Source organism: Halichoerus grypus, chromosome 7 (assembly GCF_964656455.1).
Source record: "Halichoerus grypus chromosome 7, mHalGry1.hap1.1, whole genome shotgun sequence".
Lineage (NCBI taxonomy): Eukaryota > Metazoa > Chordata > Mammalia > Carnivora > Phocidae > Halichoerus > Halichoerus grypus.
In genome coordinates this window covers 8,086,528-8,102,895 of record NC_135718.1, presented here as the reverse complement: position 1 = coordinate 8,102,895, position 16,368 = coordinate 8,086,528, and the positions used below count along the sequence as shown (strand labels likewise).

The window sequence follows — 16,368 nt, the reverse complement described above, 5'->3', positions numbered from 1 at the left end:
CCACTATTCCTCTGTTCTCCTCCAGAGCAGGGAACAACGAACGTACCATTTGCACCTTTCTCTGGAAACGTAAAAGTGATTGATTTGATTCTGTGTGCAATCCCAACGTTTTAAAAACCCTCCACCTCGGATCAATTCTAGAAATAAAGGCTAAATGTGAATCTGAAACTAAAAATAAACTCCACCCCTGCCCCCACCAATTTGTAGATGGAAAGAACAGTTTAGCCTAATCCCATTGGCAGCAAGCAACCCCTAGATCCTTCCCCTGCAGAAAAGCAAGGTCACGGAATGACCCAAGTGGGCTGATGGCCTGGGACCCAGTTAGACTAATGGAAACGGGTTCCAAGTGTTTGTTTCTTCAAAAAATCTAAACATTGATATCTATCATCCTTTCCGGCTGGAATGGCGAATAAGCCAGACATTTAAGACAGGCCATGAGTCACGGGTTTCAAAAAAGAAATTCCTATTGTTGCATACTTTTTATCAACGTTTAAAAAGCAATGGAGCAGCTGTTGCTGTCAGTAACCCACACAGAAAATGTGCACATGAACACACACCCTCCGCTGCACATGCACAGGCGCTGTCTGGACACGGTAACGCGCCGGCAGCTTCTCTGCTCCTGGTCACACCGCTGGGGCCCAGGTTCCTGGATGATCAGACAGGGAAATGGGGAGCAGGTGTGGTAGGCAATCATCCCTGTTCCCTGGCATGCACACCCTGCCACCTCCTCCCCTTGAGTGTGGCCTGGTCCTCGTAACTTGCTTCTAACCAACGGAATGTGGTCAAGGTGATGGGCCGACACTCCAGTGATCAGATTACATAAGATCGTGCCTTCTGACCTGCCCGCTGATTCTCTCCCTGGCGGCTCTGATGAAGCAAGCAGCCATGTTGGCAAGACCCAGAAGCAAGGCATTGAGGGTAGCCTCTAGCCAACGGCCAGCGAAGAATGGACACCCTCCTTCCAACAGCCACTGAGGAACTGAATTTTGCCAATGAGCTTGAAAGCATGAGAGCTTGGAAGCAGAGCCTTCCCCAGTCAAGCCTTTGGATGAGACCCCACTGTGGTGAAGCCTTGACTACGGCCCTGGGAGGATCCTGAAGGAGAAGATGCAGTAAGCTGTGCCAGATTCTGACCCACAGAAACTGTGCAATACTAGATGTGTGGTGTTTTAAGCTGCTGAGTTTTGGGGTGGTTTGTTACGCAGCAGTAGATGACTAACACAGCAGGCAGCCCAGCAACTGGGTCAGCCTCCTGAGCAGGCTGTCTCCACGGCAGCCCGCCAGCCCCTCCTCGGCACCACGACATCCACCATTAGAGAGTAAGGGTAAAAGTGCCAGCTCCCAGAGGGCAGGCACTGGGGGGGCCTTCATCCTTCAGGGATAGGTATATGCTCAGCACCCAGCACAGGGCCCAACATGTGGTCAGGACTCAATATCTGAATTGATGAACTAGCTCTGTTGAGGACCAGAAAGGTAAGAAATCTTCACTTTCAGTTCCTATAAGACAAAGTATTTGTTCCAAAAAGCAAGCAAACAAAACAAAACATGGTGACTACTTGGAAGTGCTATCTTGTGGCCCCTGATCCTCCCAGAGGAAGGCAGACTCTGACAGGTGCTACTCCTGGCTCGCTGTCTGAACCTGGGCGGCACCATGACCCTCCCCATTCAAAGGCTCGCCTGATGGCGCTTATGTCCTCAGAGGTAGAATCAGGACTGCAGGAAGAGAGGGACACATGTAGGGAAGTCGACTCCACTCTCCAACAAGAGAACCCATGGTCTTTACCTTTGTCTTCACTGATCTCCCTGTCCAGAATGCTTCTTCCTTTCAACCACGTTCCTTCTTTGTTGACTTGGCAAACTCTTACTTGTCCTTCAAAACCCAGCCTGGCTTCAGCTCCTCCACCATAGCTTTTCCCCACCTGAAGCTCATTCCCTCTTCTGAGCCACTTCTCATCTTCCCTCTTGTTCCAGCTGAATCCACAGACCGTAACAACCACAGCAATTCCTGTCTTGCAACCAGCCGTGAGTTCCCCATGCCCGGGGCCTAGAACAGGGCTGACACACACCAAACAAGCCCAGACACACACCGGTTCCCACTGCTCTATGCCCAGGGAGTGACAAAAATGTCGCAGTTTTCGCTCTCTTGGCCCCCTGAGGTTGAGGGACAGTGTGACCTTCTTTAAAATGAGGAACTAGGGAGATGTGACAGGAAGACATTCGGTGAGCAGAAAGTGCACTCTTGAGAGAATGTTCCAACCTTGTGAACTGCAGCTGGGGGCTCTCTGGGGGAGGGAGGCAGAGCAGCTGTGAAAACACCTCAGTGGGCGGCAAGGGGTCACTTAGTCACTGAGCCTTTCCTTTCAAGGCTGACAGTTACATAATCATGTCTACACAAGAGCACCACTGGTTTGTGTCAACTGTTCTCAGACTGAGGGGGACCCGCCCACTCCGTGAGCAGAAGGGCCAAACTCCTGCCTCCAAAGCGTGGGAACTAGCAGGTAGGACGAGGCGAGCTGCTCCAAGGTCAGTGTCTGCCTCAGAACTGGACCAGATGGATTCCGGAGGCTGAGAGGAGAACAGAACCAGAGTGGAACCATCTGGGGCATATAGATGTGCCTTATGGTGTAGCACCAAGAGGGCTGCTGGGATGGAGACGGAGGGGGATAATCCAGCTCCCCTCTGACCAGGTCACACTGAGGGCCGCAGGGGCCACTTTGAGAACTCCACGGAAGGGACACAGAGATAAATTCAGGGAGGAGCGAGCAGGGCAGGACTTTGAGGCATGTCCTTCCGGGGACAACAATGTGAAACAAACGAAGCAAGATGTAAGACTCTATGTACTTACAATTGTGCGTGTACACACACACACACAAACACATCACTTAGCTGCATAGGTAAGCAGTCTGGAAGAAAATACATCCAATATAAATAACAGCTATCTGGTGGGAGATTGTAGGTGCTTTTTATTATAGTATTCATTTATAGCTTTCCAGTGTACTTCCTAAAATTTCCACAACAAACATGTCTTATTATCATCATTGGCAAGGATGTGAGGCCAGGAATGCATGCCCATCCAAGGAAGGTATTCACAGAGTCTATTAGATTCCTAGGGCTGCTGTAACAAACTACCACTATCTCGTGGCTTGTCACTGCAGGAATTTATTCTCTGACACTTCTGAAAGATGCAAGTCTGCAATCCTGGTGCCAGCAGGGTGGGCTCCTACTGGGGGCTCCTAGGCAGGGTCCGTCCTAGGCTTGCCTCCACTGCCAGTGCTAGCTGACAACCCCAGGCCTTCCCTGGCCTGCACACACGTCACTCCAATCTCTGCCTCCACCATCACATGGTGCTCTCCCTGTATCCAAATTTCCTCTTCTCACAAGGACACCAACCACTGGATCAGGGGTCACCCTAATCCAATAGGACCTCTTCTTAACTTGAGTCCATCTGCATAGACCCTTGTTTTCAAATAAGATCACACTCACATGTATGGGGGGGGGGGCTAGAACTTCAACATATCCTTGTGAAGGGCCTAATTCAACCCGTAGCAAGAGGCAGGCAGAAAAGGGAGACACAGAGGGCTGGGTCTGCTTCAACATCGGGCAGCCTCTCCCACATGCGAAGGGTGTCCCTTGGGTCTATGTGGCTCTACGGGGACAAAACGGATCCAGGGTGGATGCTCCCAAAAGACAGACTTGATTTCAAAACAGGAAGAGTATTGTCACAGAGCTGGACTGGTCATCTTGGGTGGGGGACTCCCACTCGAGGGTCCTGGAGCAGGCTGAGGGCCCCTCTCTCTGATGGGATGGTATCACGCAGACTGTCGCACTAAGTGATTTTCAGGTCCCGGAAGTCCCCAGCTTCTGCGATCCCCGCTGGCTTCATCATGACTCAAGCCTCGCCAGTGCTGGCCCGGCCACCCCCATGCTCAGTCTCACGTGAGCTGTGCCTCAGCCCAGTGGGTGACCCCTGCTTTTTTACGACAAAGCAGCCCTGCCCGTCATCTCTCCTCCTTTTGGTCTTTCAAGCAGGAGACTGAACTCTCAGAACTGACAGGGATAAAGGCCTCACTCAGGTCGGGACAGAAGGAATCGTGGGAGCCAAACCCCTTGGCAAACCCTGACATCCCGATTCCAAGGGGGTTTCGTGCGCCCTCACAGTACCCGAAGAGGTCCCCAGGTCAAACAGGCCGGAGGCTGAAGGCCCACAGGCCATGGTCAGAAGATCTAAGAAAACAATCCACAATTTGTTTAGACCCAGTGAAGATTGCACCAACAATAACATTTACATAAGAAATAGCAGTAACATTGCAAGTTAAGCTTGTTTATTTAAAAAAAAAGAGGGAAGATCTTGTTCATGATGAGAAGGGAGGCTGTTCTTCAAAACTGCCTTTTCGCCCCAAACACAAGAAATCCAAAGTGCTCACCTCTCCACAGGGTCCCTGAGCATGACGATCAGTTTTGCGTCTGGCTGAAAGGCGTGGATGAAGTCCTGGGTCAGAAAGGGCGGCTCTCCATCTGTGCTGTTGTCATAGAAGAAGGTCCAGGCGTTATTGTCCCACATGGTGGAGGCGCTGGCCTCCCCTAGAAACACAGAACACTGCAAATGAGCAGCACTGAGTTACGCGCTCCCACGGGGCAGCCTGTGCTAGGGACCAAACCCGGCTCCACCGGGGGCACACGGGACTCCAGGAAGAGGAAGCTGACAAGGCCCCTCTGCCACAGTGACCTTCCCTGCTCCCACCCAGAGATCTCTGTCTGGAAATCAAAGTGATCCAGGCAACACTGAGCATCTGCTTCCTCCCAGCTCCTCTCCAGGATGTGTAAAAAAAAAACAAAACAAAACAAAAAAACAACGCTCTCCCAGCATCTGGCCTCCCAATTTCATGATATTTGACATTGCTCATGGTGCACAGATCTGTGGCATTTTAAAGGCCCACTGAGAATGTACTAGATGGTTCCCTTCAAAAAGCACCAGGGATGAGGGAGTAGTTTGGGGTAGCTGACACTCCTTGGGAAATTAGATGGAATCTGCATCAGATTTTCCATGAAATCACAACCCACGGCTGGTCCCGGGCACACTCTGAGACCAAACGAGAGGAAGAGTTTACGGGAGGGCTCACGGGACCTCAGTCTGGAGGTGCTGTGTCCTGCGTGCCCGCCCACCCCATGGCCCTCACAGCTGGCACTCACTCCGTGCTGCCTGGGTGGACAGGGAGTGGGTCCAGCCCTTTCTCATCATGGTCTGTATGAATGAAGGATGAAATGTTAAATACACATTCTAGGACAGCCATGAGGCCAAGATATACACATTTCAACATCTCTTGCTCAGATACTTGAACCAATTCCCTATTTTTTTTAGAAGACTCTTCAGAGATTTAGAAAGAAAGGCAAATCGATCAATTACATACAAATTCAATTTCCCGACATTTTACATGGGTATTTGATACATCTCAAAGCCACTTATTCAGGGACAATCCGAGCCAAAAGACTAGCGTCTTTGATCAGTGATGAGTGCATCACAATAATGCAGGGAGTTGGCAGGGCCTTATCTATTCTGTTGATGTGCAATCACGTTCAAGTGAGCATTTCTGTTCTGGTCTTTCCTTTTTTCTTTTTTTTAAATACCTTAGGATACAGGAAAGACAAGTCAATCAGAAGTCCTTTGAAAATTCTACTCACAATGAATATAAGAATATTAGAACAAGAGAAGTATCTAAAATGAAGGCACAATTCTGTCAAATCTCATAAACAAACTACTTCTACAACCATAGAAACATTTGTCCATCCGCTAGTCCATCTGTCCGTCTGTCCATCCATCCATCCATCCAACCATTCATTCACCCTCTGTTCATTTCATATCCATCCATCCAGAAAGCATTCATCTGGTGTCTACTAGGTGCCTGGCACCGTGCTTGGCATTAGGGATACAGGAGGGAAATAAGACAGACTATCCCCTCTCCTCTCCGACCTCACAATCTAGGGGAGGCTGACAACTCCATAAACAATCAGCTCTCCAGGTGAGCACTTAGACAGGGCAGAGCAAGGTGCCATGAAAGCAGAGGCAGGGGCCTTTCAGTGTGTCTAGAGCCCCACCCCTGAGAACCTGGCCACTCGAATCCTTCAGCACTCCAGCCATTAGCCCAGACCACTGAGGAAAGGCTCTCTCTGACCCCTGGGCCGAGATGAAGACCGACCCTTACGCTGTACCAAAGATCTAACCAGAGGAAGCTGAAGCAGAGCTGAATCACATTCCAGGGCAAGAATGGAGCTGGTCCGACAAGCCCATTGTACAGATGTGCAGGCTGAGTTCAGGAACAGGAAGAGAGACTCGTCACGTGGCACAGAGCTGGCTGGTGGCATGGGCGGGGCTAGCTGCAGCCTTTCCCTACACCTCTCCACTACATAAAACTCCCCAAACTCTGCTTTAGGTAAATATCAGAGCAGCGAATGTTTTCTTTTTCCTTTTTAAATCTGGAAGTAGGTAAAATTAGAAAACCAAACTAAGGCTTTCCTTTTTCATTCATTATCTTAGGCTCTATTTCCTAGCCCTAGGATGTATATTTTTAGCTCTTTCATAAGAACATGAGATTCTCTCAGAAGCATACGGTGTGGGAGTCACAGTCAAATATTAATTAGACTCGTGATCTCAAGTGTGTGGACCCAAGGCTGCAAGAAAATAGCTAGTAGCCAATTCACACTGGGGTGGGGGTGATGTCTGATCTCATCTGGCTCTCAGAACTTGATTTCTTTGAGTTAAAAAACAAAACAATAAATAACTCAGGGTTTAGGCATGTAAGCCTATCTCCTAGGAGAGGAAGAGTCAAAAGCAAAGAGCCATCTTTTGATTACAATTCCTCTTAGTTGCTAACAGAGTCATTGAATTTGGAGAATCAAAATATAATAGATTTAGGAAAATAAAAATACAGACTGCTGCCTCAGGTAACCAATTTAAGGAAACTATGTGGCCAGATTTCTCTCTTTCAGAAGGTATAAGTAGACAAATGTCTTCTCCTAAGCTGAATCCAATACAAAGAGTGAATAGTTAGATTTTTTATAAAACGTTCTTATAAATTAAAAAAAAATGATTATTAATCAAGCCACCTCATTTTGAATGTCTAAAGGCATTAACTTGACAGTGGCTAGGCTTTTTCAACAGCAATTAGTCACCAACAATGCATTAGAGCTGTATCTGTTTCTGGAGTAATTGCCTCTGTCTTCACAGGGCCCTGGGGCCAGGGATTCCAAAAGCCACAGTATTAAATCAATGACTAATTGGTTACCTGTGCTTATGATCCCCCATCCAAACTTAGATCAGTATGTCATAAAAAGAAACCAAGCACGTGTGCTTAATTTAAATAAAAACAAAGAAATGTCAACTTTTAGAAAAAAACCATTACAGGTACATGGGAGTCTCCACAGAACTAAAAAGTCTGCTAAACATTTCTGCTTTACAGAAATTGTGTCAGTGATGTGAACGTTTTACACAGGGGTGAGAGCGACGGCCAGGTCGGGAAGGTGGCAGGCATCCTGCAAATGTTCCACAGGCCAGAGCAAAAGCCGGGCCAGCCCCAGAGCAGAAGGGGCCCCGTGGGAGTGGGGGCCGGGCCCAGGGCAGGAGCGGCCCCAATGGGGAATCACACAGAAGCCGTACCGATAATGATTCTAGTCATCCTGCTCTGCTCCTTTGCAGAGCCAGCCTGCAGGCCTTGATGAATCTGGTGTGCGGCCAGGTCAAAGAGGTCCAGGTAATCTTCCACGGGGTAGCGGTCCCGAAGCCCGTCTCTCAGGCGGACAATCCCTACGAGAACCAAGAAGCAGGAGTTACTGAGGACGAAGCGGCCACTGCTGGGGGGGTGGCCTCCTGGGGAGTGACCGAGAGGGATGTAAAGGCCCAGGGGCCCAGATGCAGCAGCCGAGGCTCCACCCAAGCGAGCTGCCGGAAGGGGCTCGCAGAGAGAACGTTTGCAAACTGGCTGTCCTCTCTAACCTGCTCACTTCAAGGGGTGGAAGACCACTATTCAGGTGCAAGTGGCGGCTTCCAGGATGGCACACCTGTTCAAGAACGATCAACGCATCTGCTTGGAGGGCCAGACTTTGGGGCTGGCTGAGGGGTGCGCCAGGTGGGGCCCTGAAGTGGCTGAGCAGCAACGGCATCCAGAACGCACACACTGCGTCAAACAGGAACGGGAGGTTCTTTTTTTAAGATTTTATTTATTTGAGAGAGAGAGACCGAGCAGGAGAGGGGCAGAGGGAGAAGCAGGCTCCCCGCTCAGTGGGGAACCCGCCATGGGGCTCAATCCCAGGACCCTGAGCCAAAGGCAGACGCTTAACCAACTGAACCATCCAGGTGCCCCAGAAAAGGGAGTTTTTATCTGAGCTTCTATCTCCGGCCTGTTTGATCAAGCAGCTTGTCTGCCCAAACAAGGGGAATTGTCCCGGAATCCCGAGACAAACGGTTGAACTCACTAGTTATTCTGCCTTTGACCAATGCAGCCGAAATGTGCCCCTTGCCTTAAAAATGGGTCAGTTTTGCATGCAACTCTATTAACAACACACTACCCCAAACCACAGCCACCATGGTTAATGGAAAGTGGAGAGAAAACGTCCACGTGCAGAAGAGCAAGAGGTTCGAAGAGACTCTGAGTACCGGATCCCAGAAGCACGCCCCTGAGCGTCCCTCGTCCCCGCCAGCGGGAGGCTGGCTCTCATTAGGGCAAATGGTGAGCTGTGCAGGGAGAGCACCCCACGTTAAACCACGGCTCCCACAGCTGCCTCTGCCAAACCACAAAAGACACATTTACACTTCTGTTCGTTCACTCCAGGAAGAACATCAAAAGGATTAAGTCAATTTGTCAGGAAACAAACAGGACTTGGTCTAAACTTAGGCTCTATGAAGGAAAACTTTTAAGATTCCCTTCAAGCAACCTGGTCCTTTACATGAAAACACGCCCTCGAGTCCCGCCCCAGCTTTGGCATTTGTCCAAGTGACCGAACGTCTCCTGGCAGAAGGGAAAAGGTTAAGAGGAGGAAACAGTGACCTGAGGGCTGTGGGGTGGCTCGGGCTGGGTGGGGGCCGTGTCCACAGTCGCCCCTGTGAGCAAGAGCTGCTGTGAGCAAGGTCGCCCAGAATCATGTCCATGTGATTTTCCTTCTGAGCTTGCGGAAGACGGACGAAGCAGGTCAGAGAAAAAAAAATGAGGCCCAAAGCAGCTCGAAGACGTGTTCACAGCCCTCGGAGGAGCCAGCCAGAAGCTCGAACCTCACCCCGTGCGGCAGCCTCTCTTCCTACAGTGTCCCCCTGGCGGGGGGGTGCTCAGGAAGCCACTGTGCAGAGCTGGGGGGGCAGCCCCAGGAAAACGCCCACCTGGCACCTGGCACTGGCACTTACCACTCACCGCCGGCCCGTGTACCAGAGCTCTTCAGGACAAGAACGGCTGCCATTCTGCACCCTTCCCCTTGCCCTGCATACAGCTGGCACTTAATAAATGCTCTCCGGGTGGCTGGGAGCTGGGTCCAGCCCCGTGGATGTTTGTGCGGGGGGGCGGACTAAAGAACTGCCTGCTTTCTGTGTCTCAGGGTGTTTGCTCACCTTCTGCCCTGCCTCCGGGAAGGCCCTGAGCACCGCCCGGCGTCGGCCTCACCAGACGTGTTTAAGGACTAAAGGACTGAGGCAGGAGGCGGGGACAGGAAGAGGCGCTGCGCGCGCACGCACGCCCCGCCCCTCGCGGCGACCCCTCGCGCTCACCAAAGCGCTTCCGTGTCCACCAGTGGGGCTCCTTGATGGCGGAGAACTTGACTTCCGGGTGCAGCCGGAGGCGGTCGTAGAGGTCGGTGGTGCCGCACTTAGGCTGCCCGATGATGTAGAAGCGCGGCAGGCAGCGGAGGCGGAAGTGCTTCCCGCTGGCGTGGGACAGGTGGCCCCAGAAGGCCTTGCGCAGGGCGTCAAAGGTGGAGCGGAAGCGCTTGGAGTAGAGCACGTAGGAGTTGGTCAGGTACGGGTCGGTGGTGTTCCTGCCCGTGAACTCCTCGTACCAACAGGGGCTCTTGCTATTTGGAAGAAATTTATTGGGGATTACTGAAAACATCTGCAACGAAAGAGAAAGAGAGGGAGAGACACACGGAGGGGGGAGATTAGCAAAAACACGTTCTAGCCATGATGCAGTCATGCCCTGATCCTCGCTAGAGTGCTCACATTTGAAGAATTATTTGACAAGGGCTAAACACTAAAATAAAGCAAAACTTGGTACATGGCCAAGACCATGTTTTTCCTTAGCCCAAAATAAAACTAAAATTTGGAGAGAATGAAGATAAAAGCTTACTCAAAATCCATCCTACATGCACACGCCAGCGCACATAGCAATCTAATTAAATTTCACAGTTGGAATCTTTTTACTAGTTGTGTATTTAAATGACCATTAGAGACAAAAATACTAATTAGGACACAATAGAAACAGGATGATGGTGATCTACAAAAACAAGTTTAACCACCATGGCGGCGTTTCAAGTCCTCCAATGGAATTATGAGAAGGGTGGTCCCTGGGTATGTCCAGCTTCGCCATTCAGTACCTCGAATTTCCTCCTTGGTGTAAACATCGTGAACAGACAGCCCTCTTCCAGGGCCTTCTGACCTGTGAGGCTGTCAAATTATCCTTGTTACACCTGAGACATTTTTTGGTCATTTTTCTTTACTGTGTTCCCAAAGATGGTGACAGAAAAGGAAGCATCTATTTTTAAAATTCAATCTATCAGTCAGTTGAGATTAGCACAAGGCTACTCACGTGCAATTCCTGCTTCTTGAGATCTTCTATGTCTGGGAGCTGCCTGGTCGTGAATTCTATCCTGGCTGTGATGCTGTTGATAATTAATTTAATGCTTGGGTAGTCTTTCACGTATGAAATATTATTTACAGAGGGTTGGTGATGATGCTCTTTCATGTCACTAGGGTTTTCTCCGTCCATCAAGCTGGGATTGCTGGGGAAAGCTCCATAATGGAAAGGCGAGGAGATCAGAAGCTCTTGGTGGGCCCCAGAAAGGATGTAAGATGCCATCACCAAGGTCATGATCATCAATCCAAACACGAGGCTACATCGCTTCCCCTTCTTGAAGCGCAGAAACCTGCCCCAGCTCTCATTCCCCTCGGCCCTTACCTCGAGAACAGCAAGCAAGTTCATCTGTTTACCGTCCACCCGGAGCACAATTTTGTTCTCTCCTTTGCACGCAGGGCACTCCGGGTGACCATGAAGGGGGCCCCCTCCGCAGCCGACCTGCTGTTTGTGCTCGTTGTTGGGCAACAACTGTATGCAGCAATTAATGCAGTGCCTCATGGTAATGCCCTTGGACGGCTGGCCCACAGAGCCATGGGCGAGGCCCTGAGGAGCCCGGATGCATGCAAGTTGTGCTGGAAAAGCCTATTTAAGGATGTCTTTCGATTAGATAAGATGGTTTTAAGGCACAAGCAATGGAAACAAATAGAATATAAAAATGAGCAGGCACCAAAGCCCTGGAGAATGAGGAAGGGCCTTCTTTGGTTCAACTCCAAAAGACAACAAAAAGAAGTGATCTCCAACTGTCATGTTCTGTAAGAGCTACTGCAATCTTAGGGGAAAAAAGCCCACATGTGTGGGAGCAATTCTGCCTGTCCTTCAGGTTTTTCCCATGGCACAAAATGAAATGGAAGAATTCTCGCTGGAGAACATGGAGACACCCAGGAGATTAGAAGAGATCATGGTCTCAGCGAGGGATGGGTCGGCCTGCCATCCTTGGAGAGGCCCGTGAAGATTTCTTCTTCTACATCCCGCGCTCCTTTAAAATGTTTCCTCTTCAAGGGGAGCAAAATCTTTAAAATGTCAGATTACCTGAACAACAAAGAAAAGAGGTTTTATTACATGATGTGATGATAGCCATAACCCTGGGATCACTTTCCCAGGAGAGAAGCTCTCTTTTCCACTCCTAGGTTTCAGTCTGCTGGGTCACAAGCAAGTCATAGAAAATCACATGGGATAAAAGGAGAGCTTTCTGGTCCCTGGTGCTTGGCTTTGGGGTTCAATCTCTGCCACCAAACGTGGCTCCAGCACCAGCCCCACCAGCACCACGTCAAACACCTCATATTTTGCACAGCCCATATATCCTCAAATGTCCCAGCCACGCCAAAGCTAAGTACCGAATCCCCGAGTCTCAAGACTTCATAGTCATTCCCAGATGCATGAATGGTCAGTGACTGTAAGTTGAGAGATGAACTGAAGTATCTGTGCTTAATATCCAAGAAGCAGCCTGGTTAGGGTAGGAGCATGCAGAGAAAATGTTTTTTCTCTCCCAATAGCACCCATAGTCTCTTTTTATTTTTATTTTATTTTATTATGTTAATCACCATACATTACATCATTAGTTTTTGATGTAGCGATCCATGATTCATTGTTTGCATATAACACCCAGTGCTCCATTCAATATGTGCCCTCTTTAATACCCATCACCAGGCTAACCCATCCCCTCTAGAACCCTCAGTTTGTTTCTCAGAGTCCATAGTCTCTCAGCACCCATAGTCTCTTACGAGAACTAACCTTTATCATCAGTTTAGGAGGCAAAAGTTAATGAAAATTTAGAAACACTGGAATGATTCTCTCCTTCAGTAGAGTGCATCATATAAAAAAACCATTTGACTTTAAGTTATTAAGCAATTAAACCCAACGTGCAGTATTCCCCTGAGTAACATAACACTCAGACCCTGAAATCATTTTTCACTTTCATCATCCCGGGGAAAACATGATTCTTAAAAATCCATTAACAGAATTCTGTGGTTATAAAATGTATTGTTGCCCAAATGATGACACTTCTTTTTAGATGTTGTAAAAACAGCAAAAAAGGAGACTTAGTTTCCAATAATGGCAGACCACCACTAACTAGCTGTGTGACCTCCAGTGGGCCATATAACGTCTCTGAGCTTTTCCTCCCTGCCCAGTAAAATTAGGGTAAAACTACCTCCCTTATAAGCTTGCAGCAAGTACTAAATTAGTTAACACACATAAAGAGTTTGCTTAATGCCTACCCATAGTTATTAGCGTCCCCTAAAAGGTAGGCAACATTAATAATAGCATCATCAATGATCATTACGATTATGATTTTTAATTGTCAGTGAATGCCAAGAATGTTCAAAGTGGAATCAAAGATGGGAGATCCTATCACATTATTTTTCCTTAGGGCTTGAGAGTTACCCAAAGGCAGTAGACTCACCTCCAACTTGACACACACACACAGCCCTCAAATAATCCTACCTGTTGCCAGAGAAGGTGGGATTAACCAACCCTGAGTTAAAGCCTCCTTGTCTTGGCTGGAAGGCTGAATAATGAGGACTCACCAGCAGGAAACTTCCCTTCCCTTGGACAGAAAGGCCTGTGCTTTATCAAAATACACTGATCAAGAAATAGCCAAGCAGTGCTTCCTGAAGTGTCTCCCACTGAGTGTCCTGCACATTGTTGTTATGTGTTCGGTGCTTAAATTACTCGGAGAAAAGGTAAGATGGAGGCAAACAGACTTCTTTACAACAGGACTTTTGGGGGCCTTTAATATGCTCATGAGCCCTGTGAATCCACAGGAGAGGAATATAAGATGCAAAATTTCCAAAACATAATTGGCCACGGAATTCTCACTAATGTCGCAAGGAACCAGCTTGTGAAATGCTAGTTAGGGGAGGCCGATATTGGGGTCAGGGCAGTTCTGGGAAGAACAGAGGAGTGGGGGCATGCGGGAGCAAACTGTTCTGGAACCAGGCCAACACCCAGGGCCCCGCCACCCGCACATCTCTTGAGAGCAGTTGGAGGGACGTGACAGGAGCCTCAAGGCTCAAATCCCTGCCTCCCACTCATTCAACCACCCTTGACCCATCACTTGGTACAAACAATTCTTCCAAACCAAAGAAACAAAAGGGCAAGATCCCCTACTTGGAAAGCCTATCGCTAAGCCAAGAAAACATTTTTTTACATGTTAAAAAGACAAGGCCAAGCGGGGCTAAAAGGAGGCTCCAACCAGGATCTCAGTGGGGAGTGTGTTCACACCCTTCTGTGTCTCTGGCTGCAGAAAGTCTAATTAGATTTTTTTTTTTTTTTTTAAACAGAGTCTTTGAAGCTCCAAGACAAGAATGTACAAAATCTGGACCCAACAGAATGGGCAAAATATTCCTAAATAAAAACAAAGCTTTCTTCTTACAAGCCAAGTAAGTAAAGAGATGTGGGTCGTCAGGGAAGCTGACAGGCTCAACAGGGAGGCTCCGGGACATGGTGAGCCCAAGCATTTATACCCCTGGGCAGGCTGCACCCTCCAGCCAGACCTCTACTCCAGTCTTGCTTCTTAAACATAAAACAGCTCGGGAGCCGAGACCTGGGGCGACAACTCATTCCCCTGTTTGTTCCTTTGTTGGGCAGATCTCTTCGGAAGGGGAGCTTGGAGCAAGCACTGCTATAGATGCAGTGGGGTTGTGGAGACCCAGAGCCAACAGAAGATGGGGGGGCGGGTAACAGAATAAAAAATAAACGTGGTCTTCGTCCCCAGTTCCTGGCAAACAGCTTCTAAAACCCTTGGAATTTCCTAAGTGAAGGGGTGAGAGGAGCATCTTTTTTGTTCTTCATGACAAGCCTCATTCAACCACAGCTGAATTTATGCTAATGAGATGACTCTTGGGGGAACCCCTGATAGCTTCAGGATGGGGCTGGTGCCCAGAAAGCCTAAGCCTCTATTAGACAGAAGGTTGGAACTTACAGCCCCACTTCCCCAACCTCCAGGGAGGCGAGTGAGTTAATCATCAAGGGCCAATGATTTATGAATCATGCCTATGTAATGGAACCTCCATCAAAAGCCCCGAAATGACAGGAATCGGAGAGTTTTCTAGTTGGTGAGCGCATGGAGGGGCTGGAAGGGTGACTCCCCTCCCCTCCCCCCATGTCTTACCCCAGGCATGTTTTTCATCTGGTTATTCCTGAGCTGTATCCTTTATAACAAGCTGGTAATAGTAAATAAGGCACTTTCCTGAGTTCTTGGGAATTATCAGACCTGAGGAGGGCCTTGTGAGAACCTCGGAATTTGTAGCCAGATCAGACAGAAGTTGGGTAGCCTTGGGACCCCATACTTGTAACTGGCATCTGAAGTTGGGGCAGTCTTGGGGGACTGAGCCCTTAACTTGTGGGGTCCGTGCAAGCTCAGGGTATTTTCTATGGGAACTGAACTGAATTGTAGGGCAATTCAGCTGGTGTCTGGAGAGCTGGGGCTTGTTTGCATGGGGAAACAATATAAAACTGTCTTATAAGTTTTACCAAAACATATGACCAGTATCTAGTATGTAAAATACCCCTTGATGATGTCGATTAAAAATAAGTCCTATGACCATATCCCATACACAACCGGGGCCCTTGTCGGCGCAGGGCCTGGAGCTTGGAGGCTTCCAGACCAAGCCCTGGCTGACCGGACGGCAGTGGTACAGAAGAAACCACGACAGGGAGGCTTCTCCCACCTGGAGCTTATATCCCGCCAGCATTTAGGGGCTACAGGGCAGCAGACAATGAACGTGACAGAGGAAGAAGATCATCTCAGACACCAATAAAGGCTATGAAGAAAATACAAAAGGAGAATACAATGAAACCATGACAACAGGCATTCTCTAATGCAGCACTAGGGCCAGATCATTCTTCGTGGTCAGGGGCTGTTCTGTGCGCTGACCTCCACCCCCAGGTGAGACTTGCAGCTGGACAGGAAAGGAGGTCCAGCAGCAGGATGTCCAGAGAAGAGTCGTTGGGAGGGAACGCCTGAATGACGAGAAGGAAGCCAGCCACATGGAGATCAGGAGAAGTATTGTGCTGAGATTTGTCCAAGTGCAAAAAAGGATGCACGCCAAATATTCTCTCAAAAGGATCTTTACAAGATGGACAACTATCAACTAATGTAACGCAGTGAAGAAAAATCAAATTAATGTGACTGTATCAAAGCGAAAAGCATTGCTATTCTACTCCTGAATTGGCCTTTTCCATATGCCACAAATCATCCTGAGAACAGTCCCGCAGAAACCTCACACTCAGGTGGTTCTTCCTTAAAAAAATAAGCAACGCATGTCCCTTGCACTTTACCTGTCTGGAATGTTCCCGTTTTGGTGCCAGTCGACTCAGGTGAGTCAGGACCCTTGGCACTCCCATGCAGATACTAAACCAAAGTACTCAGGTATACATTTCAGTGAGATCGCTTCCCAGCCTGGGCTCAGTGCTGGGCCTGACGGAGGCAGACAGCAAGTGTGGGAACCCGTACCCCTGTGCGAGATCAGATCACTAGTCCCAAAATAGAAAGCGTTCAATTACCCAGCCCTGGCTAGGATGCCCCCTATTAACCTGTGCA

At 48.9% G+C, this 16,368-nt stretch overlaps 1 protein-coding gene across 10 annotated transcripts in view; it reads right to left on the bottom strand.

Moving 5' to 3' along the window:
• Positions 1-16,368, bottom strand: part of CHST15 (carbohydrate sulfotransferase 15) — a 153,930-nt gene that overhangs the window by 99,298 nt on the left and 38,264 nt on the right. For all 10 annotated transcript variants that reach the window (XR_013449576.1, XM_078077008.1, XM_036067155.2 and 7 more), the window contains 4 exons: positions 10,779-11,855; positions 9,746-10,085; positions 7,652-7,798; positions 4,425-4,581 (listed from right to left, as the gene is read on the bottom strand). Coding sequence is in view for 9 of the 10 variants with exons in the window: in XM_078077008.1 (XP_077933134.1) it covers positions 4,425-4,581; positions 7,652-7,798; positions 9,746-10,085; positions 10,779-11,324 (1,190 nt within the window). In the remaining variant the exon portion in view is untranslated. The remainder of the gene's footprint in view (positions 1-4,424; positions 4,582-7,651; positions 7,799-9,745; positions 10,086-10,778; positions 11,856-16,368) is intronic.